Source organism: Chiloscyllium punctatum, chromosome 1 (genome assembly GCF_047496795.1).
Source record: "Chiloscyllium punctatum isolate Juve2018m chromosome 1, sChiPun1.3, whole genome shotgun sequence".
NCBI lineage: Eukaryota > Metazoa > Chordata > Chondrichthyes > Orectolobiformes > Hemiscylliidae > Chiloscyllium > Chiloscyllium punctatum.
Window position 1 is genome coordinate 66,828,782 of NC_092739.1, and position 27,904 is coordinate 66,856,685.

Here is a 27,904-nt window from a genome sequence, read left to right on the forward strand (position 1 = left end):
TGAAGCTGGCTAGACGTAGGACACAACCCTAAGGAACTCCTACATAGATATCCTGGAGCTGAGATGATTGACCTCCAACAATCATAACCGTGTTCCTTTGCATTAGGTATGACTACAAACAACAGAAAGTTTTCTCCCTGAATCCCATTGACAAGGTTCCCCATGGGAGACTGGTTAGCAAGGTTAGACCTCATGGAATAGAGGGACAACTAGCCATTTGGAGACAGAACTGGCTCAGAAGACAGAAGGTGGTGGTGGAGGGTTGTTTTTCAGACTGGAGGCCTATGACCAGTGGAGTGCCACAAGGATCGGTGCTGGGTCCACTACTTTTTGCTATTTATATAAACAATTTGGATATGAACATAGGAGGTATAGTTAGTAAGTTTGCAGGTGACACCAAAATTGGAGGTGTATTGGACAGTGAAAAAGGTTATAATGGGATCTTGATCAGGTGGGCCAAAAGACAGATGGAGTTTAATTTGCATAAATGCAAAGTGCTGCATTTTGGAAAAGCAAATCGTAGCAGGACTTATACACTTACTATTAAGGTCCTAGGGAGTGTTGCTGACCAAAGACACCTTGGACTGCAGGTTCATAGCTCCTTGGAAGTAGAGTCGCAGGTAGATAGGATAGTGAAGAAGGCGTTTGCTATGCTTTCCTTTATTGATCAGCATACTGAATATAGGAGGTAATGTTGTGGCTGTACAGGACATTGGTTAGGCCACTTTTGGAATATTATGTGCAATTCTGGTCTCCTTCCTATCAGAAGAATGTTGTGAAACTCTAAAGGGTTCAGAAAAGATTTACAAGGATGTTGCCAGGGTTGGAGGATTTGAGCTATAGGGAGAGGCTGAACAGGCTGGGGCTGTTTTCCATGGAGCACGAAGGCTGAGGGGTGACCTTATAGAGGTTTATAAATCATTAGGGGCATGGATAGGATAAATAGACAAAGTATTTTCCCTGGGGTGGGGGAGGCCAGAACTAGAGGGCATAGGTTTAGGGTGAGAAGGGAAAAACATAAAAGGGACCTAAGGGGCACCTTTTTCATGCAGAGGGTATGGAATGAGCTGCCAGAGGAAGTGGTGGAGGCTGGTACAGTTGCAACACTTAAAAGGCATCTGGATGGGTATATGATTAGGAGGGGTTTGGAGGGATATGGACCAAATGCTGGCAAATGGGACTAGATTAGGTTGGGATATCTGGTCAGCATGGACGGGTTGGACCGAAGGGTCTGTTTCCTTTCTGTACATTTCTATGACTCTATTTTGCTAGGGCTCCTTGTTCCTTAACTTAATCAAATGCTGCCTTGATGTCAAGGCAGTGATTCTCACCGCATGTCTGGAATCCAGCTCTTTTACCCATTGGGCTGCATGAGGTCAGGCTGAATGGCCTTGGCAGATCTCAAACTGGATATCATTGTGCAAGTCATGGCTAAGCAGGTGCTGCTTGAACTTCCATCACTTCACTGATAAACGAGAGTAGACTGACAGGCTGGTAATTTGTTGGGTTGAATTTGGCCTGCTTTTTGTGTACAGGATGTATCTGGACAATTTTCCACATTCTGGACTACAGTGGTGCTGGAAAAGCACAGCAGTTCAGGCAGCATCCAAGGAACAGGAAAATCAATGTTACGGGCAAAAGTCCTTCATCAGGAATGCAGGCAGAGTGCCTGAAGATTGGAGAGATAAATGAGAGGAGGGTGGGGATGGGGAGAAAGTAGCATAAAGTACAGTAGGTGAGTGGGGGTGGGGATGAAGGTGATTGGTCAGGGAGGAGGGTGGAGGAAGATAGCAAAATGGGTGAATGGGGGTGGAATGAAGGTGACAGGTCAAAGAGGAGGATGGAGTGGATAGGTGGAAAGGAAGTTAGGTAGGTAGGACAAGTCATGGGGACAGTGGCTGAGCTGGAAGTTTGGAACTGGGCTGAGGTGGGGGAAGGGGAAATGAGGAAACTGGTGAAGTCCACATTGATGCCCTGGGGTTGAGGTGTTCTGAGGTAGAAGATGAAGCGTTCTTCCTCCAGGTGTCGAGTGGTGGGGGAGTGGCAGTGAAGGAGGCCCAGGACCTCCATGTCCTCTGCTGAGTGGGAGGGGGAGTTGAAATGTTGGGCCACAAAGCGGTGTGGTTGATTGGTGCGGGTGTCCCGGAGATGTTCCCTAAAGCGCTCTGCTAGGAGGCGTCCAGTCTCCCCAATGTAGAGGAGACCGCATCGGGAGCAACAGATACAATAAATGATATCGGTGGATGTGCAGGTAAAACTTTGATGGATTTAGAAGGCTCCTTTGGGGCCTTGGATGGAGGTGAAGGAGGAGGTGTGGGCGCAAGTTTTGCAATTCCTGAGGTGGCAGGGGAAGTGCCAGGACGGGAGGGTGGGTTGTTGGGGGGCATGGACCTGACCAGGTAGTCATGGAGGGAACGGTCTTTGTGGAAGGCGGAAAGGGGTGGGGAGGTAAATATATCCCAGGTGGCGGAAATGTCATCGGATGATTTGGTTTATGCGAAGATTGGTAGGGTGGAAGGTGAGCACAGGGGCATTCTGTCCTTGTTACGTTTGGAGGGGTGGGATCTGAGGATGGAGGTGCGGGATGTGGATGAGATGCATTGGAGGGCATCTTCAACCACATGGGAAGGGAAGTTGCGGTCTCTAAAGAAGGAGACCATTTGGTGTGTTCTGTGGTGGAATTGGTCCTCCTGGGAGCAGATACAGCAGAGGTGGAGGAATTGGGAATACGGGATGGCATTTTTGCAGGAGGTAGGTTGGCAAGAGGTGTAATCCAGGTAGCTGTGGGAGTCGGTGGGTTTGTAAAAAATGTCGGTGTCAATTTTCCACATTGTCAGTAGCTGTACTGGAACAGCTTGAGAGTGGCAAGATCTGACACACAAGTCTTTGGTACTATTGCTGTGAGTTGTCAGGACCATTGACCTTTGCAGTGTCCAGTGACACCACACATTTCTTGACATTGCATAGTGATTTGAATATTCTGAAGACTGGCATCTACAATACTGGGGAACTATAGAGGAAACTGAGATGGATCAACCACTCAATGTTTAGGTGAAAGTTGTTGAGACTTCTTCAACTTTATCTTTTGCACTGCAGTCAATCATATTTATCTAGCATTCTCCTCTCGTGAGTTGTTTAATTGTTGTCCACAGTTCATGACTGGAAAGGACGGCAGAGTTTAAATCTGATCGTTAGTTGTGGAATCACTTTGCTCTGTGTATCACTTTCTGCTAATGCTGTTTGGCACACAAGTAATCCTGGTTTGTGCTTCACAAGATTGAAACTTCATTTTTAGATTTGCCTGCTACTCATAGGCCCTTGTGTACTCTTCATTTAAAGCAGGGCAGATTTCTTTGGTGATGGTGATGGTAGAGTGGGAGATATGCTGAGTCATGAGGTTACAGATTATGTTAGAGTATAATTCTGCTGCTGTTGATGACCCTCAGGCCCTCAGTTTTGAGTTGCTAGATGTGTTGGAACTCTGTCCAGATAGCACAGCAACAGTGCCACACAACATGATGTAAGGTATTCTCAATTTGAAGGCAGAACTTAGTCTCCACAAGGACTGTGCAGTGATCATTCTTACCAATACCATCATGGACAGTTTTGTCTGTTAGCTGACCGATAGGTGAGGATGGGTTCAATGTATATTTTTCCCTCTTGTTTGTTCCCTTGCCATCTGTGAGGTCCTGTAGGACTGCTTCAGCTTGTTAAGTGGTACTGCTGAGCCATCGAAACATTAATTGTTGAAATTCCCCCAGAGTACATTCTGCATCGTTGCCATCCTCTGTGCTTCATCCAAGTGGAGGAGCACTGATTCATCAGCCAAAGGAGGAGGGTACGTGGTAATCAGCAAGACATTTCCTTCCCCATGTTTAACTTGGCGCCGTGAGATTTCATAATGTCCAGAGTCAGTGTTGAGAACCCCCAAGGCAACTTCCTCCCAGCTGTATACCTTTGGCTGCTGGGCTTGGCCTGCTTCTGGAATAGAATACAATATAGTTCTATGTTAGTATAATGTGTGAATTTGAGAGGAACTGACAGGAAGTAGTGTTCCAGTGTGACTTTCTAGGTGATAGGAAGCGCAGATGGTGTTCAGTAATCTCAAAATCTGGGTCCTCACTGCATTTGTAAAGGGCTCCTAAGTTTGCAAGAATCCAGGCCATTAAATATGTTACTCTCCTCAAATGCTATCTGACCTGATGAACACTTCCAGCATTTTGTATTTTTAGTTTCGCATTTCCTGAATTTGCAGTAATGATTTCAAGAAAGCTCTAATTTAATAATAATCAAATTATTTTACCATGCAGCAAAAACAGAAACTGCTGGAAAATCTCAGCAGGGCTGGCAGCATCCCCCAAACTGACCTTTAACCACTCCTTTGTCTGTCCAACTGTTTTTTTGTCTCTTTTAGCTCTATCTCCACCATCATTTTTTGGAAACCGCTCTTTCCCACTCCCCCATATTTTATATTGAAAACCATTCCTTTTCTCACTGTCATCAGTTCTGAAGAAGTGTCACTGCATCTGAAACATTAACTCTGATTTCTCTTTACAGGTGCTGCCAGACCTGCTGAAATTTTCGGCAATTTCTGTTTTTCTTTCAGATTTCTAATATCTGCAGTTCTTTCTTTTTTTTTATTTTCCCTTATTTGGCTTGCAGTTTTCTGTTCTTTATTTCTGAAGATTATTAGTTCTTGGTTGGAGCTTGCCCACGTTTCTCATGCATGAGCTTTAACTGAGAATGTTGACATGTGGCTCAACCACACTTGCAGACATACATGCATACTTCCAGTAAGTATAATTAAGTAACTGTCAAGACTGAAAACCTTGACCAACTTTGGAATGGGCTAAGATGCATTTGTAATGTACTGGCTGAGATCATCAAATTTGGTACAGAGTACAGATCAAACCTATGTTGTTCTGGTCTGCATGGCTAAGCTACCAAAACAGGTTTTTTTAAACTGTCTGCTCCATAATTCTGCATTAATTATTCTAAAAAACACTTCAATGTTTTTATGAACCATACCCTGAGAAGATTACGTAGACTTAAACATATCATCTTTTTGCCTATTTATCACTAGGTAAGTGCAATTGTTGGCAAGAAAACTCTATTCTTGTTTAATCTGAGCGATCCTGATAATCCTATTGAATTGGCATTCCAGCAACGCTATGGCAGCATCATATCTTATAGATGGTGAGTTCAATTAAGTCACAGATAGAACTGTTATTACATTTCAAATAGGTTTTAAATTCTGTAACGGTTAGAAAGGAAAAAGAGTCCATGTAAAATCAAAATGGGCTGAATTGGCACAGATTTAATGACTGTTTTGAAGTCCAAGGGATTCTCTTGCAGTCCTCCTGTGAAGTGCTGCTACACTGTTTTGCTTTGAATTGATGTGATTCTGTTTGAGCTGTTTCTGGTTGGTTGATATTAAAGTTGCGAACATTTTCTTTGTTATTCTGAACATTTTATACTCATATCGGCAATAGCTGCACAAAAAAAATCCTAGATTTCTATATAGATCATTAAAATTGTGACATTTTGTTCCAGCTGTTTTTAGCAATTTGCTTGGTCACACCTGTTTCAAAAAAGAGAGACAAAACTTGAAACAGAATTTCAACATTTAGCACTAACGTTGGTCTGGTATTTTTCTGTTGCTATGAAAGTCCAGTGTTTGATATGTAAAACAGAATTTGCTTGCACTTTTTACTATGGATTTATTGTTTGTCTGTTTGCCGAGGTGGTAGGTTTGTTGGCAGCTGTTTCATACCCTTTTCTAGGTGGCATTATCAGTGGTGTGTTGCCTCCTGTGAAGTGCTGCTGTACTGTTCTGTTTTGAATTGATGTGGTTCTGTTTAGGCTGTTTCCAGTTGGTGCCGGTTCTGGCTTTCCATTGCAGCGGTTTGTAAATCTGGTCCAGGTCAATGTGTTTGTTGATGGAGTCCGAGGACGAGAACCATGCTTCCAGGAATTCCCTTGCTGTTCTTTGTTTACCCTCTCCTAGTATCATTGTGTTGTCCCAGTCGTTCGTGTTGTCCATGAGAGTTCGTCGTGTCACTTATTTGCTAGTTGGAGTTCATGGATGCGGGTCGCTAGCTGTCTGCATGTTTGTCCGACATAGTGCTTCCTGCAGTTACTGCATTGGGTTTTGTAAATTACATTTGTCCTGCACATAGTCGGTATCAAGGTCCTTTATTCTGGTGACCAGCTGTAATTTACAAAATCTCATGCAGCAACCGCACTATGAAATATGTAGGACAAACATGCAGATAGCTAGCGACCTGCATCCACGAACACCAACTAGCAACTAAACGACCAAGTCTCTCTGGTATCCATACACACGGATAACACGAACCATGAGTTAGACTGGACGAGACAGCGGTACTAGGGCAGGCTAAACAAAGAACAGCAAGGGAATTCCCAGAAGCATGGGTAGTCATCCTTAGACTCCATTAACAAACACATTGACCTGGGCGTGTTATATAAACCGCTGCAATGGAAAACCAGAACTGGCACCAACCAGAAACAACCCAAACCACATCAATTCAAAGCAGAACAGTACAGCAGCCCTTCACAGGAGGCAACACACCACTGATGATGTCACCTAGAAAAGGGGACGAAACATCTGCCAACAAATCTACCAGCTCTGCGAACAGACCAACAACAAATCCAACCAGCTTCACAGCTACATAGCTTCACAAAAACTTTAAACGTTTTATTATAATAAGCATTTAAGTAACACCTTGCAAGTGTAAAATGCTGTAATGTACCAAAATAGTGTTGCTGCTTTGAATTAATGCTCAATATTTGCATTTTTGTCTTGTTACGTAGGTGAAGAGGGCTGCCTTTGCTTATCTCCGTTTCCAATCTATATATAGATTAAAAATCTCTCATTTGTAGGACGTCCAAACTCAGCTAAGAGGGGAACAATCATTTGATGTAATCACTTTAGACAAAGGATTCTGGCTAAAAGGATTCACCCATCTATAACCTAATCAATTTACAGCTCTAATCCACTAGGCATGGCTATATTTAGTTACTGGTCAGTTGGAGGAAAAAGGTTCATGTGATGAGCCAGCTAAATGCTCTGTGTTTGGGAAACCTTCTTCAGACCAGTAGAGTCAACCAGACAGCAGGCTATTCTAGATAGTTATTCAACTAAATAGGATTAATTAATGATCTCATAATGAAGTCACTGCTAAGTAGCAGGACCCATTAAATGTTTGAATTTTGCATTCAGTTTGAGGTGAAGAGGAGTGGATCTGAGACTATTTTTGTGCATTGGTTGATATTGAAGGTGATATTTTGGTATGCACAGACGAGACACATTCTAACAAGTAAGAAAACTCTGTGATGAAGTAGAAAGGTTAAAGTTAGTATAAAATTTAAGTAAAAACATATAATTCTGAAAAAACAGGTGGCAGGTAATAAAATTGGGTAGATTGTTAAATACAGCAAAGAATGACTAGAATAGTTCGAGAAGGGAAAATTTGAAACAAACCAGAACAATAAAAACAAATAGGAAGAGTTTCTACAGATACTTATAAAAAAAAGTTAACAAAGTGATTATAAATCACTTTAGAATATTAATCTGCAAAATTGATCATGAAAAGTAAAGTGGCGGATGAGTTGATCAGGTATTCTGCATTAGTTTTCACTGTAGAGGATACAAGTAACATCCTGAAAGCTGCTATAACTCTAAGTTATAAAAGGGAGGAGAGAACTCTGTAAAGTTAGTACCACTTCCTTGTTGATTGTAAGTAAATTGATGGATGTTTGGACTGTTTGAGAGTCTTTGGAAACCCTTTCCTGAAAAGGCAGTGGAAGCACAGTCTTTAAGTATTTTTAAGACAGAAATTGATAACTAGATTCTTGGTAAGAAAGGGGTAAAGATTTATCAGGGATAGGTGGCAGTGTGAATTTTTGCTTTCGTTAAGGTCAGAGCCATGATGTTATTAACTAGCAGAGCAGAGTAAAATGGTCTGCTCTTGCTCTTTGTTCATATGAATGGTGACAGGAGATGTAGCTCATGTGCATTCTTTGATTGTCTGCAGACAGATTTGCTGTACTTAATGGCTTTGGAATTTGTCACGTACCATGATGGAAATATTAAGCCATTATGGAAGCTGTGGTTTCAAGTCACTGGATTCCTTTTTTAATTTTAAAACTTCAATGCATAGTTTTCAGCTGGTAAATACATTATTATTTTAAAGCATGACATTATGTAAGGCTTATTTATAGCATGCTGAATACTATATTATAATTTGAGTAACAGCGTAGCTTTTGTTCTGTTTCAGGTATGGTGATGGGTACATTATGATTGGGTTTTCTCAAGGCTACTTTGTAGTAATTTCTACGCATATTCGTGAGATTGGTCAAGAACTGTTCCAAGCCCACAACCATAAAGACAACCTGACAAGTATTGCCATCTCTCAATCCCTGAACAAAGCTGCTTCTTGTGGAGATAATTGGTATGTTATGTTGTAACTCTGCTTACTATTTCATAGCAGCTACACCATGTAATCTATCTACACATTCCATACTATGATACTACAATAAAATTAATAATGTTTGTGTTCATTTTCAAAGTTCCATGGATGTTTTAAGTAAGGAACATCTGTTTTTCATGACAGTGTAAACTTTGACAGAAAGGTTAGTAATGGAGGTTTGGGCTTTTGGCAGTATGATTGATCATTTGCAGTTGAGCAGTGAATTTGAATAAAACCCAAATATTATGGAGAAGATAAAGAGCTGACTGATGCTTTGTCCCCTTTACAGTCAGGTCTGATTGTTTGAAGGTACTCTGGATTTGGTTTACAGAGGCTGTTATGAGCAACAAAAACTGGGTAGACCACATAAAGATAGTAACACAAAACTGGGCATGTGGGAATGTCACTCCCTCTTCTTTTTGTGGTGTAAGAGCCTGGGCATCAGGTGCTAGGCAGTTTTGGTGTTGCACTATCTGGGCACAGTGTTGCCCATGCCCTATTCATGCATGGTGACAGACATTGAGCCATTCTAAGCATCAAAAATAAACCATATCTGCACAGGAATAATGTACAGATCTCTAGATATAAGGAGTAATTGTACTCAACAGCACCCTTATTCTGATGCCCACTTTTATGTGTGGCTGTATCAAGCTGTACACAGAATCTCTTGATATATGAACACCAAGTGTCTCTGTGTCTGTCCATGGTGCTGTGAAGGACGAATCTGTGTATGCAGTTGCTGAATGTTCCATTCAGTTTTACTGTGCTATGCTACCTATCTCTTAAAATGAGAAAACACCTTGAGCAGACTGTCAAGGCCATTTGCAGTGAAAAGGGTTTTCCTTATTAGCTCCTTCAAGAAAGCAGTGATTGCAGGGTCGGAAGTGTTCGGGCTCTGTGCTCATAAGCGCTCACTCCTGCTCACCTGGCTGGTCACATTCTTCTTTGATTTTTTTTGTTTGTTTTGTTTCTTCATTCCTCTTTTATATCAAAATTCACCTTTTCTTCTTTTCTGCGGTCGCAGTGGAGCAAGGTGACGGAGTTGGGGTGGTGAGTGAGTTGCTATGGCCTGCTGCAGCAGTGGCAGTGTGGTGGACTCATCTGTCTGTTCCTCATGGCCATATTGGCCACAACTGTATCAAAGGCTTCTTCGGTAGGTCTGGTTTGTTCCTTCTGGCAGCAGTGTGGCGGTTTCAGCGGTCGTTCTAGTTCGTTCTTTGTTGCTGTGGTGGTGACTGAAGTGGCAATGGCTTGAACGATGACTTCAGTATTGGCAACTTGATGAATCTGGTCTGTCCTTCATTGCATTGATGTGGAGGTGCCAGTGTTGGAGTGGGGTGGGCAAAGTTAAAAATCACACAACACCAGGTTATAGTCCAACAGGTTTAATTGGAAGTACTGGCTTTCAGAGCACTGCTGCTTCATCAGGTAACTCCTTGCAGTGGCAGCAATGCAGTGTCTTCAGTGTCAGCTTCGGCGATGGCAGCATGATGAGTCCAGTCCGAACATCCTTGTTTTGGTGGCTTCGGCAGTTTCGTCCCGTAGCCTCTCCAGAAACTGAGGAGCTGTGGAGGAAACCAAAGATGGACTTTGCCCTAGCTTTGTCTCAATTATTTCTTTTTATAATTTCTGTAATTAAAGTGGTGCTAAATTGCAGCAACCTATACACACCTCACTGTATTTTTCATAAATAAAAGTAAGAATAAATTGCTATTCTATTTTACTCTATTGCATCCTGTCCTGTGCCACCCTGCCCCATCCCAGCCAACATTCGTACAAAATGGGAAAGTGATTGTTGCCCACTACCTTCTAAAATGTGTCTATGAAAGCAGCTCTGGAAAGAAGTGCACTAGATTTTGTTGAGTTTTATCTGGAATTTCTTCATAATTGAAAATTCTGCTCTGCTATCCTTTCCCAGGGGAAACAGCAAGGTAAAGGACAAGTTGGTGAAAGAAAGAAAAATAAAAATTGCTGGAAACACTTAGTACCTGGCAGCATCTGTGGAGAGAAAGCAGAGTCAACATTTTGGGTCCACTGACCTTTCTTCAGAACTATTCAGAAATATCAACTTGGTGAAAGACAGTAGTTTGGTCTGTCCAAACCCTGCCTGTTGTCCAGTTCAAAGAGCAGTCAAAAACTGAGTTTTGCCCTCAGCACATTCCAAGGTCCAAGCTTTAAAGTAATAAGGGAAAAAACACAGTCTGAACCCAACCTGCTGTGACACACTGAGCAGCTGGAAACTAAGTAAAACCTTTCAGGCTGTAGGTTTGACCTGATGTGTAGCATAAATCTTGTGTAATTGTGATTATATTGAGGCACTTAAGAAAGTTACATGCTGTGTGGTAAGAAATTGAATGCCTTTGATCTTTTTGTAATGAACTATTGTGATACAGTTTTTTTATGATTAAAGTATATCTCTGAGAAAAAATAGAGAAAGTGAAAGAAATAGAATTGATGAAAGCATTTTTTTCTTTGCGAAACATTGTCAATTTCTGTTATGGATGGAATCTGCAACCTCCTCATAAATATCTGAATTCTTGTGGCCGATTTTAAGCCTCACATGAAGCTCCTATTTTAAATGTTCTTCAGATGCTTCAGTGAAATTACAAAACTGTTATAACCTCTTGCCTTTAAGAGTAATTTGGCTGTGTTAAGTTCACTGTTCTGTACTAATAGGTATCTCTTTAGAACCCAGTTAATGAAAAAATATTAATCGTCATACTGAGATTTGCATCTCTTTATGGTAGATATGTGAATGCCAACAAGATAAAAGTAGAACTTGTTTTTCAAAATGGAGCAAGAAATTGACCAGTATTTGATAAGAAAATGGTATTTATTTGTATTGGAGTAGTCCTGGTATTTCTGGAACTTATCTGACACCAATAACTCCATTATTCTCAGACTTCAGTCAAACCTTTTTCAAAAGAAACCCTGGATTTCTCAAGATATTAAAAACTATAATAAGTGTGCAATAGAAAAGGAAAATGGGTGTCTAGTGCAGCACATGGTGTGTAATGTTCCTGCTATCCTGCATCAGTGTACAGTGCATATATGGTTGAAGTTTGGCACAGGAATCTTGTGGTGATTGCATTCGTCTCACTTAGCAAGGAGGTGGCCTATCAATTTAATCAGGTTACCTAGCTGTCATTTTTTTGTTAATTTCAGAAACCACCAGTTAAATTCACAAACACAATTTTGTTTGAATTTTTCTTCAAATACAGGTAGTTCTGCTATAATGCATATTCCATTTAATGTGAATTGGCTGTAACGCGATTTGATGATCAGGGAACGCTTTTACTAAAACATGAACTTTAAAAGTGCATGTTGGTTATAATGCAATTACATTGCCAATGTTTTAAGTGTATTTGTATTGGGTGACTTCTGTATAGCGTAGGATCACTCAGGAAGACAACTTCTACATATTAGCAGAACTACCTGTACTTTAAAAGCAAATTACTGCGGATGCTGGAATCTGAAACCAAAAGAGAAAATGCAGGAAAATCTCAGCAGGTCTGGCAGCATCTGTAGCTTTGACAAAGGGTCAGTTAGACTCGAAAAGTCAGCTCTCTTCTCTCTTTACAGATGCTGCCAGACCTGCTGAGATTTTCCAGCATTTTCTCTTTTGGTACCTGTACTTTAAGGACGTTTTAAGGCTGCTTTTTAGTTGATTGTTCTATTGAATGCCATTTCTGTTTCTTAATTGCATATAAATATCTCTTCTGATGTAATAACCCTAATATGTTTTATTTACCAGCATTAAAATCCATGATCTGTCAGAACTGAAAGAGATGTATGCTATTATAAACTTGGATGATGAAACTAAAGGTAATGACTTTAAATAATACTGCGGGATAACCTCCCAGTTATGACATTATCAACACTGGCTGACTTTTGGGCAACTTTAGAATGCCCAGAGTTAGTGGTGATTCTATGTAAATGCACATCATTTGTTTTATTTTACTTCTTTAAATTTAAGAATTGTCAGATTATGATACTTATCACAGATGTGATTCTGTGATTTTGATTAGGTCAGGCTATTTTCTGACCAGATTGGCTCCACTGTCCTAACCTAGACTATGAGAAGCTAACTAATAGAGGTGATTGGGGGTGAGATAAGCAGCTAGTGGGCAGTTAGTGTAGGCAGGAGACATGTAAGAAAGCAGTGCAGTGCGAGAAGAATGGTGACCAAGATCGGGTTTGTAGCTGGTCTGTGAGCATTGGTGGTTGAGAGTGGATACGTCGTTCACAACTGGCAAAATTAGTGGATAGTTTACAGATCACTTATAACAATGATTCAAAACAAGAAATGATATGAGATAGATGGAAAGTATTTCTTTAATTTAAAGAAAATATTAATTTAGAGCCACAAATAAATCATGCCTGATTGTGTTGGGGGGGAGGAGTCAGTTCTTAGGCAGCTAGCACATTTTGTGTGTTGAAGTAAAAGCTCTGAGTAATGATGCTTCCATTGTACATTGTACAGCTGAAGCATTTGGAACATTCTCAATTAGTATAAGATATGATGTGACAATTCATAAATGCTGACTTAATGGTAAGAAATAATTTTAACCTGCCATTCTGAGGCATGAAAGAAAGTGTAGCACCCAAGTAAGGAACATAGGGCATATATAATGATTTTAATAAGTGATTGGATGGTTATATTTACGTTCTGAATGTTAATTAAAGCTAAATTTGTTTTGAATTCATTTACTCACTAATTAAGCTTCATGTACAATATTCTTGATATTTTAACATCAAATTTTCAGGTCTGGATCGGCTATCTTGGACAGATGATGGACAGTTGCTTGCTGTATCTACACAGCGTGGAACTTTGCATGTTTTCCTTACAAAACTTCCAGTTCTTGGAAATACGTGTGGAACTCGAATAGCTTTCCTAACTTCTCTGCTAGAGGTCACAGTGACCAATCATGTTGAGGAAGTATGTGTGCAATTATAAAAATATTAAATTGGTTGACTAGTTACGAAACTAAATATTTATTGTTTACACCTATATCAGTTTGCAATGTCATGATTTTGAGGTTAGAATTGATTTGTTCCCTACAATCCCATTATATCATTTCAAAGTAAGAGAGACACAAACTTAAGCAAAGTGCATTTGTTCGATAACAAATGTTATGCCCTTTACCTGGTATTTCATTGTTAAATCAAAAGTCTTTTTAGTAGCTATTTGTATGCTGCTTCATATATCAAATGAATTAGTCAGCATTTCTGCAAATTGTATTTTTAAAAGGTTGAATGAATTGTCAGCTTTATTCTATCTGCAGACCAGAAATACTTGTTTGAGCCATCATGGTTAAAAGAGTTTACAAAATAATTGAAATAAACAAGATGCTCATAATATAAGAAGAAATATAATTGCTGGCAATATGCAGAAAGTCTGTCAGTATCTGTAAGGAGAAAAAGATCTAATGCTTGACAGAACTAATTCATAAAATGTTAAGCAAAATGCGACTGTCAAACCATAGATAATTAGGTTCTTGCTGCTGCTAAATATTGAAGTTTAGAAAATTGATGAGATCCATGATCTCTCAGCAGAGCAATTAGTACCAATGGAAGATGATATATTAATGGGTTTCTGAGTCTGGTTGTAGCCATTAGCTACAGTGACCTATTTGTATTGCCTACTTTGGGTTCTATACCAAAAATGTTCCACAGAATTACTTCTCAATAGACAGAGAGGATGAAAAATTTTGGTCTCTTTATGCATTAAATAATGCCTATATTAAATGCACATTTGTAATTCTTCATCGTGAATTATTTATCCAACTAAAGAGTCAAAAACAAAAGAACTGTTGCTATGTTCTGCCCTTGCTGAATGAATGAACTAATTGTAGTTTTATCAGAGAAAATGTAGATAATAGCAAGCCTGTTAAACTTACACCAGACTACATTCTTATTTATCTTCCCCACAGGAACCACAAATCACAGTTTCCGTTGAAGTAGAACCGACCTTTATCGCTGTTGGCCCATATCATGTGGCCGTTGGAATGAATAACAGAGCCTGGTTTTATGCCGTTGGAGAAAATCGTAGGTTCTGATGAATGCTTGGTGTACATATTAAAAATTAATGAAATCTTTCAAAGGATTTACTTTACTTCATTTAACAACAGTGAAGATAAAGCTGACACTGTTTCTATTGTGCATCATTGATGGAGGGACTAATATTTAAGGTGGTGGATGGTCTGCTCTGTTCTAGATTGTGCTGCATTTATGTTGTTAGACATGCACTCATCAAGGCAAGTGGCAGATATTCCATCACACTTCTGATTTGTGCTTTTTAGATGGTGGATAGACTATAGGGAAGCAGAGTTACTTTACTTGCAACAGAATTCCCAGATATTGTAGTCACAATAGTTATGTTGCTGATACGGTTCAGCTTCTGGTCAGTGATGGCCCCCAGAATTTTTACAAGCATGGGAAAGTGGATTCAGCATTGTTGATACCATTGAATGTCAATGGACAATGAGTTGATTGTCTTGTTGGATATAGTCAGTGCCTCCCACCTGTGTTATATGCTACTTATCAGGCCATTCTGGAATCCAAGTCTTGCTGCATATTGGTACAAACTGCTTTAGTATCTGAGGAGTTACAGATGATATTGAACACTGCCTTCATCAGTGAACATCCCAACTTCTGACCATATGATGGAAGGCAGGTCATTGATGAAGCAGCTGAAGATGTTTATACCTAGGATGCTATCCTGAGGAACTTCTGTGGTGATGTTCTGGGATTGAGAATTTTTTTATTCTTTAATGGGAAGTGGGTGTCACTGGTAATGCCAGAATTTGTTGCCCATCTCTAACCACCCTATAGCTGAATAGCTTATTTCAGAATATAGTTAAGAGTAAACCACTTCCTACAGCCACAGTCACTGTCCTTTGTACTTTGTGCTATGCTGATTCCGATTGAATTCTGTTTTGTTTGGGCTCCTTGATATCACACTTGGCCTTGATGTCAAGGGCGGTCACTTTCATTGGACTGTTTTAGTTCACCTCATTTATCCTTGTTTGTAAGGATGTATTGCGATCAGGAACCAAGTGGTGGTGTTATAGAATGATTTTTAAAATCCAAAAAGTCCTGACTGGTTTGTTACTTTTTGAATTTTTAGGAGCGGAGAAGCTAAAAGACATGGAGTATCTGGGCACCGTGACCAGTATGTGCTTAAATTCTGATTACGCAGCAGTGCTTTTTGAGGGAAGAGTTCAGCTACACATGGTAAATATCCACATGTTCAAATTTTGCATTTTTTTCAAACACTGGTTATTTGATTCTGAACTTTGACCTCATGCAAAAATGAATTTTAGTACTTTTCTGTGTAAAAGTAAATTATTCCTTTATACTAGATTTTTGCAGTTTTTTTTAGTTTGATAAAACTATTGTTCAATTGTTTGTCACATATGTACAAAACAATACTTTCAGTTAAGTTTCATTAGACAAACCTAGCGAGAGATTCAGGTCAGATCAGTTTTTGTTTGCTTAAAGTAGAGTGCACACATTTTTGTGAAAAGAATATCACCCTACCTTTCTAGATGTAGAGCTTTAATGCAAATTAAGATTAACCAATGTTTATTAGAAAACTGCTGGAGTTAAAACAGCAAGAAGTATGCACTTTACTAAAATAAAACATAGATAGATAAAGTGACCATAGTCCCAAAGGGTCATCAGGGTATGCTGTCATTCAAGGGGATGGTGGGTGTAACCTGAGGGACACAATGCCACAGGCTAGGGGAGAAGTTGAGAAGGAGGGACTTTCATGGTAATCTTATTCCGTGCTATTGATGCCACTCTGCATCTCAAAACAGCCATCCAGCAACTGAGTTAATCAACCCCCAAATCATTTACCAAAATAGGTAGGTAACAGGCACTGTTATGTTTCCCACAGCTTGTCAACTCAGAATTAACCTACTTATCACAATCTTGGCTTACAGCATCACCTGGAACTACGTGAAATCATTGCAGTTTCCAGTGTCAGATTAAACCCTCCTAGCCATCTGAATGAGCAATCCTTTCTTGCTCATATTTCAAAAGTACTTATGTATACGACATTTATCTTCATCCAATTTATTACCTATTTCAGATTTTATAGTTTGTCCACTGCATTGAATGCAACCAATATCAACATTAAGAAAAGTTCTCTTTTAAAAAATGAATAAAGCAATTTCTAGAAATTAGAATAAAAATTAAACTGGCAGGGATTTTAATTGAATTTTATGTTTATGTACATATTCATAAATCATTCATACATTCACACTTCTTATCAAACATATGAACTGCCTTGAGATACTACCTAGTGAATTAATGACACCTATCTATTTGAATATATATGATGAAGTATACAACTACACAAACAGTCTTGAGATGGAATGCCCAAGGCCTTGTTCATCGTAGCCAGTAACTTCAACCAAGCCACCCTCAAGAACACGTTACCAAGGTACCACCAGAGGTCCAAACGTTTTGATCATTGCTATACAACTATCAAAGATGCCTACTGCTCCATTCCCCATTTGCATTTTGAAAAATCAGATCACAACTCTGCTTCTACTCTTGGCTTACAAGCAGAAATTGAAGTATAAGAACCCAGTACAGAAAGTAGTGCAATGTTAGTCTGAGGCAACGGTAGGGCATATACGGGATTGCTTAGTGTCAGTGGACTAATCCATATTCAAGAACTTCGCAGCCAACGTAAACATGTATACCACTACCACTACAGACTTCATTAGTGCGTCGAAGACTGCATGCTGAAGAAGTTAATCTCAATGTTCCCAAACCGGAAACCATGGATGAACCGGGAGATACAGTCACTGCAGAAGTCTAGGTTTGAGGCATTCAAGATGGGCAACCCTGACCTATGCAGGGAATCCAGGTACGCCTTTGGAAGGCCATCGGAGATACCAAGAGGCAATACCAAACAAGGTTGAGAACCAGAATAATGATATGGACACCCATCATTTGTGGCAAGGCTTACACTACATTACAGGCTGCAAAGCAAAATCAAACAGAATCATGAGCGGCAATGCATTCCTACACAATGAGCTCAATGCATTCTACACTTGCTTTGAACAGAAGGTCAGTGAATCAATATCACCGGTCCCATTAGCCTCAGATGCACCTGTACCCACGGTCACTGCCACAGACATTAGATAGGCCTTCTTGAGAATGAACATACATAAAGCAACTGGTCTAGATGGAGTCCCTAGCAATGCACTCTGATTCTGTGTGGAACAGCAAGCAGGAGTATTTGCTGACATCTTTAACCTCTCCTTTTTTCGATCTGAAGTCCCAACCGGCTTCAAGAAGACCACCATCATCCCAGTGCCAAAGAAAAATCATGCAGTATGCCTCAATGACTACTGTCCAGTGGCTCTGATCTCTACAATTATGAAGTGCTTTGAGAGGTTAGTCGTGGCTCGCATCCAACCTATCAGATTGCTTTGATCCTTTGCAATTTGCCTACCTACACAACAGGCAGACACCATCTCCCTGGCTCTACTCCTCCCTGGAGAAAATGAGGACTGCAGATGCTTGAGAGATAATTGAAAAGTATGGTGCTGGAGAAAGCGCAGCAGGCCAGGCAGCATCCGAGGAGCAGGAGAGTCAATGTTTCTGCCATATGCTCTTCATCAGGAATGCGGAGGGTGAAGGGGGCTGAGAGAAAAATACGGAGATGGGGAAGGGTAGGACGTGATTGTGATAGGTCGGTGGAGAGGTTGGAACAGATGGGTGGGAAGGAAGATAGACAGATGGGTCAGGTCAAGAGGGCAGTGCCAATTTGGAGGGTTGGATCTGGGATGAGATGGGGGATGGGGAGGGGAATGTGGAGATTTGGTGAAGTCAGTGTCGATGCTATATGGTTGTAGGGTCCTGAGGTGGAAGATGAGGTATTCTTCCTCTACTTGGCAGGTGGCTTTAATTTGGCGGTGGAGGAGGCCCAGGATTTGCATGTTCCTGAGGGAGTTGAAGTAGTTGGCCACAGGACAGTGGGATTGTTTGGTGCATGCGGACCAGAGATGTTCCCTGAACTGCTCCGCAAGTTGGCGCACTGGCTCCCTGATGTAAAGGAGACCACATTGAGAGCAATGGATGCAGTAGACGAATGGGAGGATGTGCAGGAAAATCTCTACCAGATTTGAAATGATCCTTTAGGGCCTTGGAAGGAGGTGTGGGGGCAAGTGTGGGTGCAGGTCTCGCACATTGTGCACAGGCAGGGGAAGGTGCTGGGTGTAGAGGGTGGTTTGGTGGAGAGCGTGGACCTAACAAGGGAGTCAGGAAGGGAATGGTCTCTGTGGCATGTTAATATGGTTGTGGAGGGAAATATAATTTTGGTGATGGAGTCTGACTGTCGGTGGTGAAATGTTGCTGTATCTGGAGATTCATGAGATTGAGGACCGGGGGTTTCTATCCTTGTTGCAGTTGGGGGTGTAGGGTTGGGTTCGAGGGCGGAGATGCAAGAAGTAGAGGAGATGTGATAGAGGGCATTGTTCTTCATGTGAGAAGGGAAATTGCGGTCATAGAGATGTACAGCATGGAAACAGACCCTTCGGTCCAACCCATCCATGCCGACCAGATATCCCAACCCAATCTAGTCCCATCTGCCAGCACCTGGCCCATATCCCTCCAAACCCTTCCTATTCATATACCCATCCAAATGCCTCTTAAATGTTGCAATTGTACCAGCCTCCACCACTTCCTCTGGCAGCTCATTCCATACACGTACCACCCTCTGCGTGAAAAATTGCCCCTTAGGTCTCTTTTATATCTTTCCCCTCTCACCCAAAACCTATGCCCTCTAGTTCTGGACTTCCCAACCCCAGGGAAAAGACTATCCATGCCCCTCATAATTTTGTAAACCTCTCAGCCTCCGACACTCCAGGGAAAACAGCCCCAGCCTTATCAGCCTCTCCCTGTAGCTCAAATCCTCCAACCCTGGCAACATCCTTGTAAGTCTTTTCTGAATCCTTTCAAGTTTCACAACATCTTTCCGATAAGAAGGAGACCAGAATGGCACGCAGTATTCCAACAGTGGCCTAACCAATGTCCTGTACAGCTGCAATATGACATCCCAACTCCTGTACTCAATACTCTGACCAATAAAGGAAAGCATACCAAACGCCGCCTTCACTATCCTAACTACCTGTGACTCCATTTTCAAGGAGTTATGAACCTGCACTGCAAGATCTCTTTGTTCAGCAACACTCCCTAGGGGCTTACCATTAAGTGTATAAGTCCTGCTAAGATTTGCTTTCCCAAAATGCAGCATCTCGCATTTATCTGAATTAAACTCCATCTGCCACTTCTCAGCCCATTGGCCCATCTGGTCCTGATCCTGTTGTAATCTGAGGTAACCCTTTTCGCTGTCCACTACACCTCCAATTTTGGTGTCATCCGCAAACTTACTAACTGTACCTCTTATGCTCGCATCCAAATCGTTTATGTAAATGACAAAAAGTAGAGGACCCAGCACCGATTCTTGTGGCACTCCAATGGTCACAGGCCTCCAGTCTGAAAAACAACCCTCCACCACCACCCTCTGTCTTCTACCTTTGAGCCAGTTCTCCCTGTATTCCATGAGATCTAACCTTGCTAATCAGTCTCCCATGGGGAACCTGATCTATCCTGTCTGTACCTGACATATGCTTCCTTCTTTTTCTTAACCAAACCCTCAATTTCTTTAGTCATCCAGCATTCCCTATACCTATCAGCCTTCCCTTTCACCCTGACAGGAATATACTTTCTCTGGATTCTTGTTATCTCATTTCTGAAGGCTTCCCATTTTCCAGCTGATTACCTGCGAACATCTGCCTCCAATCAGCTTTTGAAAGTTCTTGCCTAATACTGTCAAAATTGGCCTTTCTCCAATTTAGAACTTCAACTTTTAGATCTGGTCTATCCTTTTCCATCACTATTTTAAAACAAATAGAATTATGGTCGCTGGCCCCAAAGTGCTCCTCTGCTGACACCTCAGTCACTTGTCCTGCCTTATTTCCCAAGAGTAGGTCAAGGTTTGCACCTTCTCTAGTAGGTACATCCACATACTGAATCAGAAAATTGTCTTGTACGCACTTAAGAAATTCCTCTCCATCTAAACCTTTAACACTATGGCCATCCCAGTCGATGTTTGGAAAGTTAAAATCCCCAACCGTAGCTACCCTATTTTTCTTACAGATAGCTGAGATCTCCTTACAAGTTTGTTTCTCAATTTCCTTCTGACTACTGTGGGGTCTATAATACAATCCCAATAAGGTGATCATCCCTTTCTTATTTCTCAGGTCCACCCAAATAACTTCCCTGGATGCATTTCCGGGAATATCCTCCCTTAGCACAGCTGTAATGCTCTCCCTTATCAAAAATGCCACTCCCCCTCCTCTCTTGCCTCCCTTTCTATCCTTCCTGTAGCATTTTTTATCATGGAACATTATACTACCCTTGAGGACCTCCTTTGTAAATTTCTGCTTAACTCTTTGTAATCTCCCTTCAGAATCTCAAACTTCTCCCTTCCTATATCATTGGTTCCAATGTGGACAATGACCTCCTGCTGGCCCTTTTTCCCCCATGAGAACATCCTGCACCCTCTCTGGGACATCCTTGATCCTGGCACCAGGGAAACAACACACCATTCTGCTTTTTCTCTGCTGGCCACAGAAACGTCTGTCTGTATCTCAGACTACAGAATCCCCTAACACAACTGATCTTTTGGAAGCCAACATACCCCTTGTTGCATTAGAGCCAGTCTCAATACCAAAACTTGATACATTCCCCTGAAAATCCATCACCACCTACATTTTCCAAAACAGCATATCTGTTTGAAATGGGTATATCCACAAAAAACTCCTGCACTAGCTGCCTACCCCTCTTACCCTTCCTGGAGTTAACCCATCCTTGACATAAGAAGACATTTGGGATGTACTGCAGTGAAATTGCTCCTGGGAGCAGATGCGGTGGATGTGGAGTAAGAGATCACGTTTTTACAAGGGGGGCTTTTGGAAGAGGTATATTCAAGGTAGCTGTGGGAGTCGGTGTGTTTGAAATAGGTGTCGGTCACTGGAGACTGAGAGATCCAGGAAGGGAGGAAAGTGTTGGAGGTGGTCCATGTGAACCATGAGGTCAAGGTGGAAGGTCTTGATGAAGTTGATGAACTGTTCAATTGCCTTGTGGGAGCATGAAGTGGTACTGATACAATCGTCGGTGTAGTGGAAGAAAAGGTAGGGAATGATTCCAGTGTAGCTACAGAAGAGGGACTGTTCCATGTATCCTACAAGGAGGCAGGCATAGTTGGGGCCCACACGGGTGCTCTTGGCCACCTCTTTTGTCTGTAGGAAGTGGGAGGATTTGAAGGAGAAGTTGTTGAAGTTGACCAGTTCCGCCAATTGAATGAGAGTGTTGGTGGAGGGGTACTGCTTTGGTCAGCGGGAGAGAAAGAAACAGGGTGCTTTTAGGCCTTCATCATGGGGGATGGAGGCGTACAGGGACTGGATGTCCATGGTGAAGATGAGGTGATGAGAGCTGGAGAATCGGAAGTCGTGGAGGGCATGGATAGTGTCCCAGATGTATATGGGGAGAGTTCATGACCAAGGGGGAGCAGGACTGTCAAGATATGAGGAGCTGATATGAGCCACTTTTTGTTGAGCGTTTTCTGCAGATCCCCCCAATAGCAACAGAGACACGGTGAAGCAGATTGGGAGGCTGATTTTTGAAAGGTGCAGGAAAGTTGATAGGGCTGTCAAGAAGGCTTATGTTGTGTTGGCTTTCATTAATAGGGATTGAGTTTAAGAGCCATAAGGTTATGCTGCAGCTCTATAGAGTTGTGGTTAGACCACTCTCTGACTATTATGTTCAGTTCTGGTCACCTTGTTATAGGAAGGATGTGGAAGGTTTCGAGAGGGTGCATAGGGTTATTGTCATGGGTGACTTTAACTTGCCTAATATTGATTGGAACCTCCTTAGTTCAAATAATTTGGATAAAGTAGTTTTTGTCAGGAGTGTCCAGGAAGGGTTCCTGACTCAATATGTAGATAGGCTGACTAGAGGGGAGGCCATATTAGATTTGGTGCTTGGCAACAAACCAGGCCAGGTGTCAGATCTCTCGGTGGGAGAGCAATTCGGTGATAGTGATCACAACACCCAGACCTTTACTCATGGAGAGGGATATGGGAAAGTGTTTGATTGGTGGAGGGGGAAGTACAATGCTATTAGGCAGGAACCAGGCATCCTAACTTGGAACACATGTTCTCAGGGAAATGCTTGACAGAAATGTGGAGGTTGTTGAGGAAGCACTTGCTTATAATGCTGGACAGTTTGTCCCATTGAGGCAAGGAATGGATGGTCCTTGAAAGAACCTTGGGTGACAAGGAATGTAGATCATCTAGTCAAGAGAAAGAAGGGACCTTGCTTAAGGTTGAGGAGGCAAGGATCAGACAGGGCTGTACAGAGTTACAAGGTAGCCAGGAAGGAACTGAAGAATGGACTTAGGAGAGCTAGAAAGGACATGAAAAAGCTTTAGTGGGTAGGATTAAGGAAAACCCTAAGGCATTCTACACTTATGTGAGTAACAAGAGGATGGTCAAGGTGAGGTTGGAGCCGATCAGGGATAGTGGAGGGAACTTGCGCCTGGTGGTCGAAGAGGTCCTTAATGAATACTTTACTTCAGGATTCACTACTGAGAAGGACCTTGATGTTTTGGAGGACAAAATGAAAGACTGATGTGTTTGAACAGGTTGATGTTAAGAAGGAGGATGTACTGAAATTTTGAAAATCCCACGGGTAGATCAATCTCCAGGGCCAGACTGGGTATACCTGAGGTTATTACAGGAAGCGAGGGAAGAGATTGATGTGCCTTTGGTGATGATGATTGTATCTTAACTGTCTACTGGAGTAGTACCAGATAGTTGGAGGGTGGCAAATGTTATTTCCTTGTTCAAGAAAAGAAATAGGGATGATCCTGGGAACTACAGACCAGTCAGTCTCACGTCTATGGTGGGTAAAGTATTGGAGAGAATTCTGAGAGTAAGGGTTTATGATTATTTGGAAAACTATAGTTTGCTTAAAGATAGTCAGCATTGCTTTGAGAGGGGGCAGGTCATGCCTCACAAACCTGATTGAATTCTTTGAGGATGTGACAAAATTCATTGAAGTAGAGCAATTGATGTGGAGTACAGGGATATTAGCAAGGTGTCTGATAAGATTCCCCATGGTAGGCTAATTCAGAAAGTAAGGAGGTATGGCATACAGGGAAATCTGGCTGGCTGAATACAGAATTAACTGGCCCATTGGAGACAGACGGTGGTGGTAGATACAAAGTATTCAACATGGAGCTCGGTGACCAATGCTCTGTGATTTTTATAAATGACTTGGGTGAGGAAGTGGAAGGGTGGGTTAGTAAGTTTACCAATGATACAAATGTTAATGTAGTGGTAGATAGTGTGGGCGGCTGTTGTAGGTTGCAACGGGACATTGACAGAATGCAGAATTGGGCTGATAAGTGACGGATGGAATTCAACCTGGAAAAGTACGAAGTGATTCACTTTGCAAGGTTGAATTTGAATGCAGAATACAGGGTTAAAGGCAGGATTCTTGGCAGTATAGAGGAACAGAGATCTTGAGATCCATGTCCACTGATCCCTCAAAGTTGCCATCCAGGTTGATAGGGTTGTCAAGAAGGCGTATAGTGTATTGGCTTTCATTAGCAGGGAGATTGAGTTTAAGAGATGCGAGGTTATGCTGCAGCTCTATAGAGCCCTGGTTCGACCACGCTTGGAATATTGTGTTCAGTTCTGGTCGCCTCATTATCAGAGGGATGTGGAAGTCTTCGAGAGAGTGCAAGAAGAGATTTACCAGAATGCTGTCTGGACTGGAGGACATGTCTTATGAAGAAAGATTGGGAGAGCTTGGGCTTTTCCAATTGGAGGGAAGAAGGATGAGAAGTGACCTGATAGAGGTGTACTAGATGCTGAGAGGCATAGCCAGAGACTTTTTTTTTCTCAGGTGGATATGTTTATCACAAGGGGGCATAATTTTAAGGTGATTGGAAGAAGGTTTAGGGGAGATGACAGAGGTAGCTTCTTTACATAGAGAATGGTGGGTGCATGGAATGCATTGCTGGCAGTGGTAGTAGAGTCAGATACATTAGGGACATTTTAAGCAACTCTTAGATAAGCACATGGAAGATATTACAATGAAGTGTATGTAGGTTAGTCTGATCTTAGATAAAAGGCTGGCACAATATCGAGAGCCAAATGGCCTGTACTGTGCTGTACTGTTCTGCGTTCTATGAGATGTGAAGGAGCAGTTCAGGGAACATCTCTAGTCTGCATGCACCAAACAGTCCTAGTGGCCAACCACTTCAACGCCCCCTCACACCCCCTAAAGACATGCAAGTCCTGGGCGGCCTCCACCACCGAATCAAAGCCACCCACCAACTGGAAGAAGAACACCTCATCTCCCACCTCGGGACCTTGCAACCACACGGCATCAGCATTGTCTTCACCAGTTTCCAAATCTCTCCACCTCCACTTCATCCCAGATTCAACCTCCAACTCAGCACCACCCTCTTGACGTGACCCATCTGTCCATCTTCCTTCCCACCCATCCTCTCCACTCTTCCCACTGACTTTCACAATCACCTCCTATCTGCAACTACTTATCACCATCCCACCTACCTTCCCCTTCAGCCCCAGGCCAACTCCCCTAGTTGTCTCTCAGCCCCCTTCCCCCTCTGAATACCTGATGAAAAGTTTATGCCCGAAACATCAACTCCCCAGCTCCACGGATGCCACCTGACCTGCTGTGCTTTTTCCAGTGCCACACTTTTCAATTCCTACTCATCTCTGGAACATCTGGAGAACAAGGATTCCTACATCAGGCTCCTATGTATTGACCACAGTTAGATCCTCAACACCATAATTCCTAACAAATTCATCTCCAAATTTGGAGACCTAGGTCTTGACTTTCCCTTCTGTAACTGGATTCTCAACCTCACCCACAGATTACAATCAGTAAGAACAGGTAGCAGTGCCTGCTCCATGATAATCTTAAACACTGATGCTCCACAAGGTTGTGTACTCAGCCCCCAACTGGACTCCTTAAACACACATGACTGTGTAGCCAAATTCCACCCCAGCTTCATTTACAAGTTTGCTGACGACACTGTTGTAGGTCGGATCCTTAACAAGATTGAGATAGAATACAGGAAATAGATGGACAGCTTAGTAGCATGGTGTAAAGGCAGCAATCTCTCCCTCCATGTCAGTAAAACGAAAGAGCTGGTCATTCGCTTCACGAAGCGGAGTGGATATCGTGTCCCTGTCTGCATCAATGGTGCTGAGGTGGAGATGATCCACAGTGTCAAGTTCCTGGGAGTGATGATCACAAAAATTCTGTCCTGGTCTACCCATGTCGGTCAAGAAAGCACAATAATGCCTCTACTTTCTCAGGATGCTAAGGAAATTCAGCATGTCCACACTGACTCTTAACAAATTTTAAAGATGCACCATAGAAAGCATCTTATCTGGATTCATCACAACGTGACATGGCAATCACTGTTCCCAAGATTGCAAGAAACTACAGCGAGAGTTGTGAACACAGCCAAGAGAGACATGCATTGGTGGTAATGTAAAGAAAATTTACTGGATTGATAGCTGGACTGAGTGGATTGTCTTATGAGAAAAGATTAGAACACTGGTCTTGTTATCACTGAAATTTAGAACAGTGAGGGCTGTGATTGAAGTGTATAAAATCCTAGTTAGTCTTGACAAAGTGGACATGGAGATAATGTTTCCTCTCATGGCTGAGTCTGGAACTCTGGGTCATTATTTGGAAATTAAAGGATGTGCTTTTAGAACAGTGATGAGAGGAGGTTTCTTAGAATTTGGTACATGCTACTTCGGAAGGTGATGGAGGCAGGATCATTGAATATTTTCAAAGCAGATTTAGGTAGATTCTTGTTAAATCAGCGACTCACAGGTTATTAGGCATAGATGGGGATGAGCATTTTGAAATGCAAATAGATCAGCTACGATCTTATTGAAAGATAGTGCAGGCTCAAGGGGCCAAATGACCAACTTTTGTCCTGAATCCATATGTTACCAAAGATTTTCATCTTGCAATAGTCATTACAAAAGCAAGAATGTCAAATTTCAAACAATCAAAACATTTAAATTGAAAAGCTTTGGCCCCGTGTTTCTCTTTTTTTAACCAATATAAAAGTTCAATACTTTTGTTTCTTTACTTGTTTAGTTTTATTTTTGGTAGTTATAATTGCTTTGAATTCAACTGTGGTTTTCGAACCTGTTTGCAGTAACCTCCTGGAGTGATAAATGAAAGACAACTTGCTCTGCTGCTTGTTAGTAAACCAGAGAAATGAGAAACTAATACTTAATGAAAGCTCAAAACTCCTGTCTACATGCCTAAACAATTCACTGACAGCCTCTTTATCATGAAAGCATTGGTGTAAATTTGCATCTGTCTTTAATTGAATCTTTTCATGAAGTTAGGACTTTTTCACGCAAAAAACATACATTTTAACATACATTTTGATCTCAATGATGAAATTAATGTGCTAGACATTAAACATGTCGTCAGAATTTAGTTTTGATTCAAGTACTAAATTAAAATGAATTTTAATTTTAACAAAATAATGCCTCCAACCCAGTAATGTCCCTCAGAAAAGTGGAACTGCTGTCTCTTGGGCAGGCAATGTTATTGACTGTTATCTGATTTCATTAGTCGATTGTTGAGATCAGAGGGACAGAACGTTCAGCACTATGTTATTTTACAAAGTCAACCAGTCCAACGTAAGTACAGAAAGACTGCAGTGGCAACACTGATCCTACTACACCATCAGTTAATGGTGCAAGAGACTAATTTAAAACTGAAAAAGCTTTACATTTATGATTTATATACAATGCTATAGTTAGGCTTAACCTCACCAATGATTTTAGTCCAAGTTCCCTGTAATACATTCTGACTGACACTAAAGCCTAATAATTTTGTTTTTTTCATTTGTAGATCAGTTCCAACATCGATTTTATGCTCCCAGTTACTCAGCAGGTATAATGCAAGTTGTTCAGAAAGCACAGTTTATTGGAATCAGCAAGTCAATAAGTATTATTTTAGTTTAAAGGTGATATTTGTCCAACTGAGTTATTGCATGTTTTTATTTAATGCATTTGAGATAAAATCAGTAAGAAAAAATATTACAATGATTATTCTAATCATTGCACTGTAGGAGCATACCATACAAATTACTTCATTTGTCTAAAATGTGTTTGTTTACTATTTTAGACCAGGTATTAATCAATTTCTTTTAATTAATTCCTCTGAAATAACAAAGAAATTTCAGGTGAATGCATTGACAAGAGTATGTTGTTAGTATACGGTATAATTTCAAGGCCATTACC

At 41.4% G+C, this 27,904-nt stretch overlaps 1 protein-coding gene across 7 annotated transcripts in view; it reads left to right on the forward strand.

Annotated features, from left to right (window-relative positions):
* Positions 1-27,904, forward strand: part of wdr19 (WD repeat domain 19) — a 164,002-nt gene that overhangs the window by 45,847 nt on the left and 90,251 nt on the right. For 6 of the 7 annotated variants that reach the window (XR_011960181.1, XM_072567762.1, XM_072567791.1 and 3 more), the window contains 7 exons: positions 5,084-5,196; positions 8,301-8,474; positions 12,247-12,317; positions 13,259-13,431; positions 14,426-14,540; positions 15,622-15,728; positions 27,513-27,554. Coding sequence is in view for 6 of the 7 variants with exons in the window: in XM_072567762.1 (XP_072423863.1) it covers positions 5,084-5,196; positions 8,301-8,474; positions 12,247-12,317; positions 13,259-13,431; positions 14,426-14,540; positions 15,622-15,728; positions 27,513-27,554 (795 nt within the window). In the remaining variant the exon portion in view is untranslated. The remainder of the gene's footprint in view (positions 1-5,083; positions 5,197-8,300; positions 8,475-12,246; positions 12,318-13,258; positions 13,432-14,425; positions 14,541-15,621; positions 15,729-27,512; positions 27,555-27,904) is intronic. The other variant, XM_072567781.1, reaches the window with a different exon arrangement.